The sequence below is a fragment of the Taudactylus pleione genome, unplaced genomic scaffold (assembly GCF_031769625.1).
Source record: "Taudactylus pleione unplaced genomic scaffold, aTauple2 ptg000824l, whole genome shotgun sequence".
In the NCBI taxonomy this organism is placed as follows: Eukaryota; Metazoa; Chordata; class Amphibia; order Anura; family Myobatrachidae; genus Taudactylus; species Taudactylus pleione.
In genome coordinates this window covers 110,792-121,190 of record NW_028285226.1, presented here as the reverse complement: position 1 = coordinate 121,190, position 10,399 = coordinate 110,792, and the positions used below count along the sequence as shown (strand labels likewise).

At 44.6% G+C, this 10,399-nt stretch overlaps 1 protein-coding gene across 1 annotated transcript in view; it reads left to right on the top strand.

Moving 5' to 3' along the window:
• The first annotated feature begins 1,573 nt into the window (after positions 1-1,573).
• The window catches only part of TTC39A (tetratricopeptide repeat domain 39A), a 90,051-nt gene continuing 81,225 nt past the window's right edge, over positions 1,574-10,399 (top strand). Inside the window, exon 1 of the mRNA XM_088458314.1 lies at positions 1,574-1,650. Coding sequence (XP_088314440.1) covers positions 1,628-1,650 — 23 coding nt within the window. The 5' untranslated portion in view covers positions 1,574-1,627. The remainder of the gene's footprint in view (positions 1,651-10,399) is intronic.

Here is a 10,399-nt window from a genome sequence, read left to right as displayed (position 1 = left end):
TGCCGGGGAGGGGAGATTAGGTTTAGGCACTAGAGGGGGAGGTTTTAGACACTGGAGAGGGAGGGTTAGGTTAAAGTTACTTACCTAGCGCCGTTGGGATTGTAACCTGGTTAGGATGCCAGCATCGGGATTCTGACCGCTGGAATCCCGAGCGCGTCATCCCGTACCCATACCATATATATATATATTTGTTAACAGATATAGGTATAGATATATAGAGTAGGGGGGTAACTAGCTCTTTGGACCCCTAAGCAAAGGTGCACACAGCCCCCCCCCCATGGTGGTATTCAGCCAACATAGCCAGGTGATCAAAAAGAATGTTTTTTAGAAAATAATATGTATATAGTATGTATACAGTATATATATCCATATACATGTATATATAAGATGAGCATATTATATTTATGAAGAAATTATAAATCACTTTCACTTTTGATGCACCACAGTGTCACTCACACCCTCAAACTCCGCTCCGATGACTCGAGCCTTGCCCCTGACTGCTGCTGCACTACAATACATCCCTCCCAGTCCCCTCCCGGAGCCCAGTGAGAAGAGACTGGTGAGATGATGACATGAGTCAGTAGCTTTTCAGCATCGCAGCTGGCAGAAGCACAGTAATCAGTCCCGATGACCCCCCTCCCCATACCCATGTAATGCCCATCGGCCGTCCGCTGCTGCCCGGAAGTCGTTAAGTTTTAATAAAGAATAACAGAGAAAATGTAAAAAATAAATAAAAAGTAAAAGTAGTTCATGGTGCAATGGGTTGGTTGCTGGGCCGCCGGGACCCATAGCAAGCACACTCCTTGCACCCTCTATAATTACCTCAGTGGGATATACTATATATATATATATAATATATATATATATAGACCATAGTGTGTATGTTTGTGAGTATGTGGTAGGGAATAGATTGTAAGCTCCACTGGGGCAGGGACAGATGTGAATGGTTAGATATTCTCTGTAAAGCGCTGCGGAATATGTGTGCGCTATATATATAACTGGTAATAAATATATATGTATATACATATATACATATATATATATATATATATATATGTGTGTATATAGAAAGTTGAAGCTGCACCTGACTGATTAAAAAAAAAGTCACTCAAGCTGCTGCTGCAGAGCCTCTTGGATACTGTATCTAGCTTGCAATACTCATGATTACTTTAGTAATGTGACTAAAATAATTAAAGAGGTTCTGCAGCAGCTGCATTGTTTCTGTTGCAGTCAATGTGTCTGTACTGAGCAGGGCTGACTGAATGAGGAAGTTTGTCCAGTTGTTCGAGTTCCCCCAGTATAGTCTGTGTGGGGTGTAGTATGGTATCCTTCCTTATGCCTCAGACGCAGCGTTATCCCTGTATTAGAAATGCTTCCAGACTTGCTGTGTGCCACAAGAGCTTGCAATCAGGCGACTGGAATGCTGTTGTCAGGCACAGTCTAGAAGGCTGGATAGTGTAAGCCAAGGTAGCTCCCAATCAGAGAGCTGTGAGAGGGCAGAGCCAGCCCTGCCCAAAGCCTGTATGACTGTCACATAGTCACTGTGTGCTGCTGTGTGTGTGTGTGTCTGTCTGTCCTCCGGTCTCCGGGGAGATCCTGCTCACTAGCAGCAGCAGCAGCAGCCAGCATGTCTACGGACACAGGCGGAGGGTGAGTACAGACTAAAGCCATATAATAGTGACTAGTACAGCCTATAGGGGGCCTTGGCATACTCAGCAGGGGCACACCACTGTCCCCGGGTCATTATTGGATTGTGACATGTCATGACATTAACAACCAAAGTTTGTCTTGAACTCTTAAATATGGAAACGACAGGCTAGGAATGACTCTAGCCACACATTTGGTATCACTGATAAAAAGTGTAATTATTGTTGATGTCATTGTTGCCAGATCTCAAGCTTTAATTTGGGGGAGTTTCCTGTATGTGTGCACATATGTGCTGTATGTATGTATGTTTCATAGAGTGCTAGCTCTGGAGTCTAGCAGCTCTCTCGGGCATGTCTCTGAAACTGATCAATCATCATGTGATATGTTTTCTGTATGAATGCAACACTCTCTGTTTTACAACAAGTCAGGCTGTCCATACTGTCAGTACATATATATATATAAGATTTCCTAACACCGTGGTTTTGCTATTCTTTCTGGAACTGTTGTCCTACAGTCGCATGGTAGTGGATGCCAGTATTCTGTCCTGATTGCGTATAGTGCATCTACAAACACTGGTTCATTAATAATATATGCTTGTTGCTGTCCTGGTAACAGCTAATTATCCCTGTGCTATGCTGTGTTGGATGGTGGGAGTATGTGGGCGCTCATTCAGGAGTAATAAGGTATAAGTAGAGATACTGATAAAAGGGACATTGGGTCATAGAGTGGTCTCAGCTGTATAGAGAAGAGTATAATGAACTCAGCAAGCAATTTCTGCATCATGCAGTAGAAATACACAGATCTATAAACAGCTTCAAAGAGCCTGCGGAGACCGGCTCAACTAAGTTTATATGATGTCTTGATTCCAGGCCTACTAGACTATAACATTAAATATATCAGATAGTTATACTGACATTATTCCACCGCAGTCCTCTTAGTAAAGTATTGCCTGCCCACTCCATTCCAGGTCAGCATCTTAATTGTATTTTATACAAGTAAAAAACAGAGAGAGAATTCGGTAGTTTTAGTCACTGTGACATCCCTGGCCCTTTTCAGCTGAGCAAGTTTGCCAGGCTGTCAGTCACTGGCTGCCTGTTTAGCTAGAGAAGCACCTCCCTCCTAACATGGCAGCCTCCTGCAGAGGAGCGAGCGACGTTAAAGTAGATCACATCAGTTATTACAGGTATATAAGTCAGCCCTGATATACGTACATAGCCCTAGCTATATATTAATGTAAAATGGTTATTTTAATGCAGGTTTTATTTCTAAATATATTAGTTATTTTATTTGAAAGGAATCATATGATTATATTTTATTGACTGCATAGTAGCTATAGATAGCACTCGGAGGTAAAAAGAAAAAATAAACAACCACATGCCCCCACTTCTCAGAGGCTACCAGCCCCAACGCTGACATTTGCTGACCCAGATGACTAAGAAGATTTTTGCCATTGACATGGCAACTTTAACAAACCAATTGTTTAATGGACAGGGCTCCAACACCCCTGCTCTTTGTTCCACTGTAATAAAAAATTTAGCAAAACTGTTTTAAACGTAGCTTTTTTTTTGTATGAAAGGTTCCCGAGAACCCTGGTGCCGCAATAAAGCCAGTCACAATCTGCTAGCATGGGAACAAAAGGCCTCCATACATCAGCAATTGATTGCAGCAATCGTGCAATTTGCAATCGATTGTGTATAAAAATCTTTCCTTTTTCAATCGATTGTGGCAATTCTGCAATCGATTGAAAAAGGGAAAGATTTTTATACACAATCGATTGCAAATTGCACGATTGCTGCAATCAATTGCTGATGTATGGGGGCCTTTAGACATTTGGTGATGGTCAGTCGTAGTGTGATATATATTTTTTTGTTTTATTTTGTTACTCCCATTTGTACTATTACGGGTAAAAACAACAAATATGTTTCCTCCTTTAGAACTACAGATGAGCATTAAGAGCAGATTTGTTATTTTTACTATTTTAATAAAATGGTGAATACTGGTTTGTTTAGTTTTTTTTTTATTTCAGTTATAGTTTATTTTAAACATCTGTTTTATTTTGTGTTATTTCTTTTCTTACTGTTTTGGCATAATGAACAGAGATTTTCGAGTCCCAGCCTCTCTCCTCTTTTAGAGGTACCAGATCTGTGCTGACCAGCTTGGGGCTAGTTTCGCTATAGCAATGGGCACTGTCACAGATTTGCTATCTTTGGAGATGCCTTTTAATGAAATTATCTCCTCATGTTTCACTTTCCTTCAACCTCAATACACTGACTGTTTATTGCCCTTTGTGAATTGTTCAGTGAGGAGAGACTGAAGTGCTTATCTTAACGAGGGAAGTCTGTGGTTCAGATCAACTGGAGACGGTTGTATTGGGATGTAGTTTAAATCCCGGCATCGCGCTCGCAATGCCGGTGCCGTAATCCGGACAGCCAGTCAGAATCCTGACGCCAGCATCCCGGCTGCCGACATTCTGACGGTAAGTAGTGGGGTTAGGGGCAGGGCTAGGGGTTAGAGTTAAGCACTAGGGGGATGATTAGGGTTAGGCAATAGGGAGGGAGGGTTTGGTTTAGACTGCGGGGGGAGGGTTAGGTTTAGGCTGTGGGGAAGACTGGTTAGATTTAGGCTGCGGGGAGGGCGGGTTAGGTTTAGGGGTAGGGGTCGCGCCAGTATCCTGCATCCAACCCGTTGTTCTACATTACAACACAGCATACATTCCTACTCACCCAGCATGCACTCTTGGGGCTACATGTAAGAACGAGTGAAAACCCCTCTAGCACTCGCCAAAGGGGTTATGATATCTGTACAGTATTGGGCACTGTACCGCTGCCGCCATCTATAGTGGTGCGGTCTCCATTGCTGACACCCAGAAAAGCTTTTCCAGATTCAGCGTAGCCTTCCTGGCCTTCCTAAGTTCCTACCGGATTAAAGCACAAGGGGCATGCGCAGATGGCCGCCAGGCTTGTGCATTGGTGTGCAGCTCAGCAGAGGACACCACCGAGGAAGGGTACACTGCTGCACCTCGCCAGACAGGTAAGTCATGCGGTATATACAGAAATATCACCAGGGCTCTATGCTGCGATGTTCTAGCTCTGCACCCAAACCCAAGAAACCGCTTGTTTTAAAAATATACCAAAAGTTTATTTTAAACATAAATAAAAAATCATTATATAAAACTTCTGATCAATAATTTACTTCCCAGCACAGTAATGGGATTATTCAATTGGGTGCGAGGTTTAGCAAGGTAAAAAAACTTGCGCCCCTTGTGCCCAATTTTGAATTACCAAAGCTCCCGATACCCGCAGTATCCAGTAAAAAAAGTGGTTTCTGGGTTTTCAGAGCTGAAAACCCAGCGGTGCATTAAAAATATAAAACATACTCACCTCTCTGTGGGTCTCCGTGGCTTCCTGTGGCCTCCCCTTCATCTTGTCACTGGGGAGGGGGCTGCTGGGAGCAGTGGCGTAAGTTCATCCCAAGTACCCGGAGGCAAGTTATCATTTAGTGCCCCCCTATCCCCCATATTTACAGCCCTAAGTGGGGTGAATATACTGTCGGTGATGCAGGAGGTGCCCCTTCAGTGCTAGCGCCCGGCGGCAGGCGCCTCTATTGTCTCCCATACTTCTGCCCCTGGAGAGTCCACTGGGCTACTGGGAAGCGCAAGGGCTGCTGGGAGATGTAGTTCTCCCAGCGCCGGCTACAGGTGGGGAATACACTTACACGGGGAGGGCACTCACACCGGGGTCATTCATACACACACACTCATGCACACTCACACACTCACCCTGCTGCAGAAGAATCGGCCCCCGACGCCGGAGGAAAAAGACGACACCACTTTGGAAGGTGAGTAATTAAGGACTAATTAAGCTAATTGGAAACTTCCAATTGCTTAATTAGTCATTAGGAGGGGTGCCACTGGGGTCCCAGAGCATTTCTCAACCATTTTTCCTAAAACTCTGTTATTTAGGAAAAATTGGTCGTGCTCTGGAGGAGCTCAAATAAAAAACCTCCTGGTGCTCAAAAACTAAAAACTCCTGCACCTAATTGAATAGCAAAAATCCTGCACCTGCAGATAAACTCCCGCAGGTATGGGATTTTTGCTATTCTCACATCTAATTGAATACCCCCCTAAATCTGGGTACACACTATAGCGATATATCTGCAGATGATGGTCGTACATACACACTGAACGACCATCATCTGCATGCTGCAGCGGGTCGGGCCGGCCTGGGGGTGGGTAGGGTAATTGTGCCACTCGTGGCCACGCCCCCTTCGGAAAAAAATAAACAATTTTTGCGGCGCTGTGTGCCCCTCAGCCCGGCGGACAGCCAATGTGGGGCGTGATCAGAGTGATTGCTCCCCCCCTTTGGCATAGGAGACTCTCAGGGTGCTGCTTTAGCAGCCTCGGACAGTCTCCCAGTGCAGCCCAGCACCAAGCAGCGTGTGCTGGGCTGCTGTGATCCTAAGAGGGTTGGGGCGCGATGCCAGACCCGGGTCATTAGTACCCGCTCGCGGCTCCCCCCCCCTCTCGGCACCCCTGTGTACACACTTGCCGATGGACAGATATGTCTGCAGACATATGTTCATCGTCTGTGCAGCACAGCCAATGCGATATGTCTGTGAACAACGTCGTTCACAGACATATCGTCTGTACACACTGGCCGACGGGGGCACGATGTATTGGCTGATCGATTGATCGGCCAATATATCGGCCAGTGTGTACCCAGCATAAGACTGTGTCACTCATTGTTAGCGACTCAACGCATTTCACAAGGGTGTCCCTAAATAATTTTTGCCATAGAGCAAAAAGAGTCAGGACCCCGATTTTGTTTTCTCTTAGTTCCACCGTTGATACTTTAACACACAGGTGATTTGTACTTGTGTGCAATCAAACCATATTTTACAATAAAAAGAATAAAACCTTAATAAAACTCCAAAAAATCCTTTTCCTATATATAAAATACATAGTTGGTATTACTTTTGAGAGATACGTTTGTGGATTTGCGTTAATTGTGTGAAAGTAACCATAGAAAGAATGATGGACACGCATGCTTTATTTTTGTTATGCCTTGTTTAGCCTACAAGAAGTGCCCATAAAGTAATACATTATTTTACAAGATTATGCTAGAAGACAACAGCACAATCAGTGCCCAAAATTCCCCAGGGTAAACTGTGGATTGGAAAAGGTATTCCCTGTGTAGTGAAACAACTACTGAAATTTAGCTTGGTCATATGTATGAAGCATAACAGCTGTTATCAATCAAATAATGTACTGTATGTAATTATGGATAGAACTGCCAACTTTGACATTTAGTATTGCACAGTGAGATTGCTTTTATTATTTACCCGTTTAAAGAATTGTACTCAATGCATATATACATACATACAGTACACACGCATACATACATACCTCACATGTTTTGTTCTTGTGAATATTTGTACACATATGCAATATTGGCAGATGTTATGTAAGCTCATGGAATCTATAGCACAGAGGTGGGTTGGTGATTGCGTGGCTTTGGGAGCTTGTATGCAGCAGGTATGGCAACAAGAGTTGCGAGGGGGGGGGGCAGTGGTGTGGCATGCGAGTGCCTCCTTCGGATCTCATTGTCCTGCAGTGCATGTGAGTGTGGGGTGATGTGCTGGGCGCCGCACTATCATGTCCCTAGCAGTCACTGATTGATCTGAGCTTGTTGATCCTCCCCTCCAATGTCCATCCAGCGTAGGAGCAGGATGGACATTTATGCCGATAATATTATGGCCCCATATGGACAAAGTGCCTCTATATTGCCTCACATTCCCAGTACATATACGCCAGTATGTAGCAAATTCTCCCACGTCAGTATGCCAATATAGTTACAGTATATGGATGCATATAATGTTGGAAATTATGTGTGTGCAGGTGTTTATGTTGCAGAGTTATGTAGGCACATACCAGAGGATGACTCAAACTATGAATAGCCCAGTTACTTAACCAGTGGCGTTTGTTTATTGAAAGATAGCTGGTACAGTCGTACTCACTGTTACATGCACACTGGTAATGGAGCAGAGTGGGGTTCTATGCAGCACTCCAGTCAGTGAGTGTATGCTTTAAACGGGTAGTGGTGCAAGGATGCTGGACCAGTTTTTATGCAGGTATTAACCAGGTCTCTCATTGGAGCTAAGTAGGAGACTTTGTTTCCCACCATGCCAATCTATACAGTACAGAGTAAAAACAAGATGGCTCCTGCATATGCTCACTTGTGATCATGGTGGCCATCTTGGAAAAGGGTATAAAGCCTCCCTGGAAAAACAGGAACACTGGAGTCTGCTCAGTAGCGCAATCCTCTGTCAACATATAAGACTATGTAATATAGTGTCCAGTCGTTCCTTCTTCTAGCACAGAGAGTACTTGACATTTATTTGCAGCAGTCGAGGCTCCTGTCTATCTTACCCCGTCCCTGTACATCTTCTTATCCCTGAGTGGCTGGGCCAAGTCCCAGGGGATACTGATCAGCCAATAGAGTGAAGCAACTCAATCACCATCAGAGGGGGGTATTCAGGAAAGCTTGGAGAGAGATACAATTGTGAAAGATAAAGTACCAACCAATCAGCTCCTAACTGTCATTTTTCAAACACAGCCTGTAACATGGCAGTTAGGAGCAGATTGGTTGGTACTTTATCTCTCACAATTGTATCTCTTTCCAAGCTTTCATGAATATCCCCCCAGAGAGTGCTTGCAACTGATAGTTTTCAGAAAGTTAATGCCACTGTGACATTAAATCACATGTAGTTGTAAGATCCTATTTTTATTAATTCTGTTATTCCAGGTACAATACAAGGTATATACTCCAGGGGTAAATTTCATATTAGTGTGAAGACAACCTAGACACAGGGCAATAGGTAAAATAGCATAACCCATGTGGGGGAGGAGGCACTGTGAAATGGTCACTGCAATCAACATCCCTTAAAGAAAAACTTCACCTTTACAAAAGCAGTTTAGTACACTGAAGTGCCAAGAGTCGTGGGATAGATGCCTAGTATTGTGTAGGACCCCCTCTAGCCCAGTGAAGTGCAGTAACTCGACGTGGTATCAATTTCACAAGTGGACGGAAGACCTCTGGAGAGATGTTGACCCATGCTGTCTGGATAGCTTCCCATAGCTCCCTGACGTTTGTAGGTGCAGGATCTTGGGTGTGAATGGACTTCTCCACCACATCCCATAAATATTCATTTGGGCTCATGTCGGGTGAATGTGTGGTGGCCACACCATTCGGCGGAACTCTTCTGAATGCTCCTTGAACCAATTCTGGACAAATTGGGACCCATGATGAATTATCCTGCTGGAATATTCCAATGTTGTCGGGGAAAATGAAGTCCATGAGGGCTGCAAATGGTCATCAAGCAATGCAACGTAGCGGTTATGGGTCAATGACATGTTCAGGCGGACCAGCGGATCCAACCCATGGCACGTGAACACACCCCACACCGTTATGGAACCACCACCAGGCTGCACGGTGCCTTGTTGACAACTGGGTCCATGGCCTCATTAGGTCTGTGCCACACTGAATCCTACCAACAGCCTAAAACAACTGGAACCGGACCACGCCACATGTTGCCAGGCTTCCAGGGTCCAATTAGTGACTTCACGACCCCAGGTGGGGCGCTGTGTCCGGTGTCGTAGTGTTAACAGGGGCCCTTTGGTGGTTTTCTGTTCCCATATCCCATGGAAGCTAAAGAACTTTGCACTGACCTACTGCATATGCGTCTTGTACTGTACCTCCTGAATTGAATGTGGATGTGATTTGAGCCACTGGGTTTTATGTATCAAGCCGTGAAAAGCGTGGAGAAGTGGACCAGTGGAGAAGTTGCCCATAGTAACCAATCAGCTTTAAAGTAGCATTTATCAAGTACAGTCTATAAAATAATAGGTAGGAGCTGATTGGTTGCTATGGGCAACTTCTCCACTGGTCCGTTTCTCTTTTCACTGCTTGATACATAAACCCCAATCGTTAAGCACTCATAGTCGGTCACTGTGCTGTCCACTGTGGGTGGTAATGCCCTCCATGAGGTATTTCCAGGACACACGTGACACCGTAGATTAAGGAATGTTGAATGTCCTCACAACTTTGGAAATGGAATATCCCATCTGTCGAGCACCCACTATCCTGCCCCTTTCGAACCCTGATAATTCACGCCGCCTTGCCATGAGCAGCAGGTCTGGGCATTTCCAAGATGTCGCAGTACGGTGACGCCACCTACCATTACCTTCACATACAGCTATGCCATGAATTTTGGCACGTCAGTGTATTATATAACTTTAAGCTTAATTATATTTTATACTCATTGTAACTCCCTGTATTTTTATTTTTCAAGTCACAGCTTAACTGCTGCATGGTTGGAAATTGACAGTGGAATTAATAAACCAGCCCTTCGCTCTCCTTGCACGTCATTCACACCATTAGATAGAAATCTAACACCCAGCGCATCTAATAATTTAAACAAATAAATTTTGAATTGTTTGATGTTGTACAAATGACAATGTAGAGAGGGGGGGAGGGGGGGGCGGGGCAGAGTTGTCGCTGGTCCTGGACATAGAGCCTGATTCAGAGATGTACGTAATGGCGATTTTTACACAGAACGATCGATTACTTTGCTATTTCGCATGCGTCAAAGTCGCACTGCGCACGCGCTGTGTTTGCCTTGTGATTCCGCACGCACAAAGGAACCATTTGCAGAATGAGTGACAGGTAGTCAGCGTTTGGGGGAGGTAACGGGG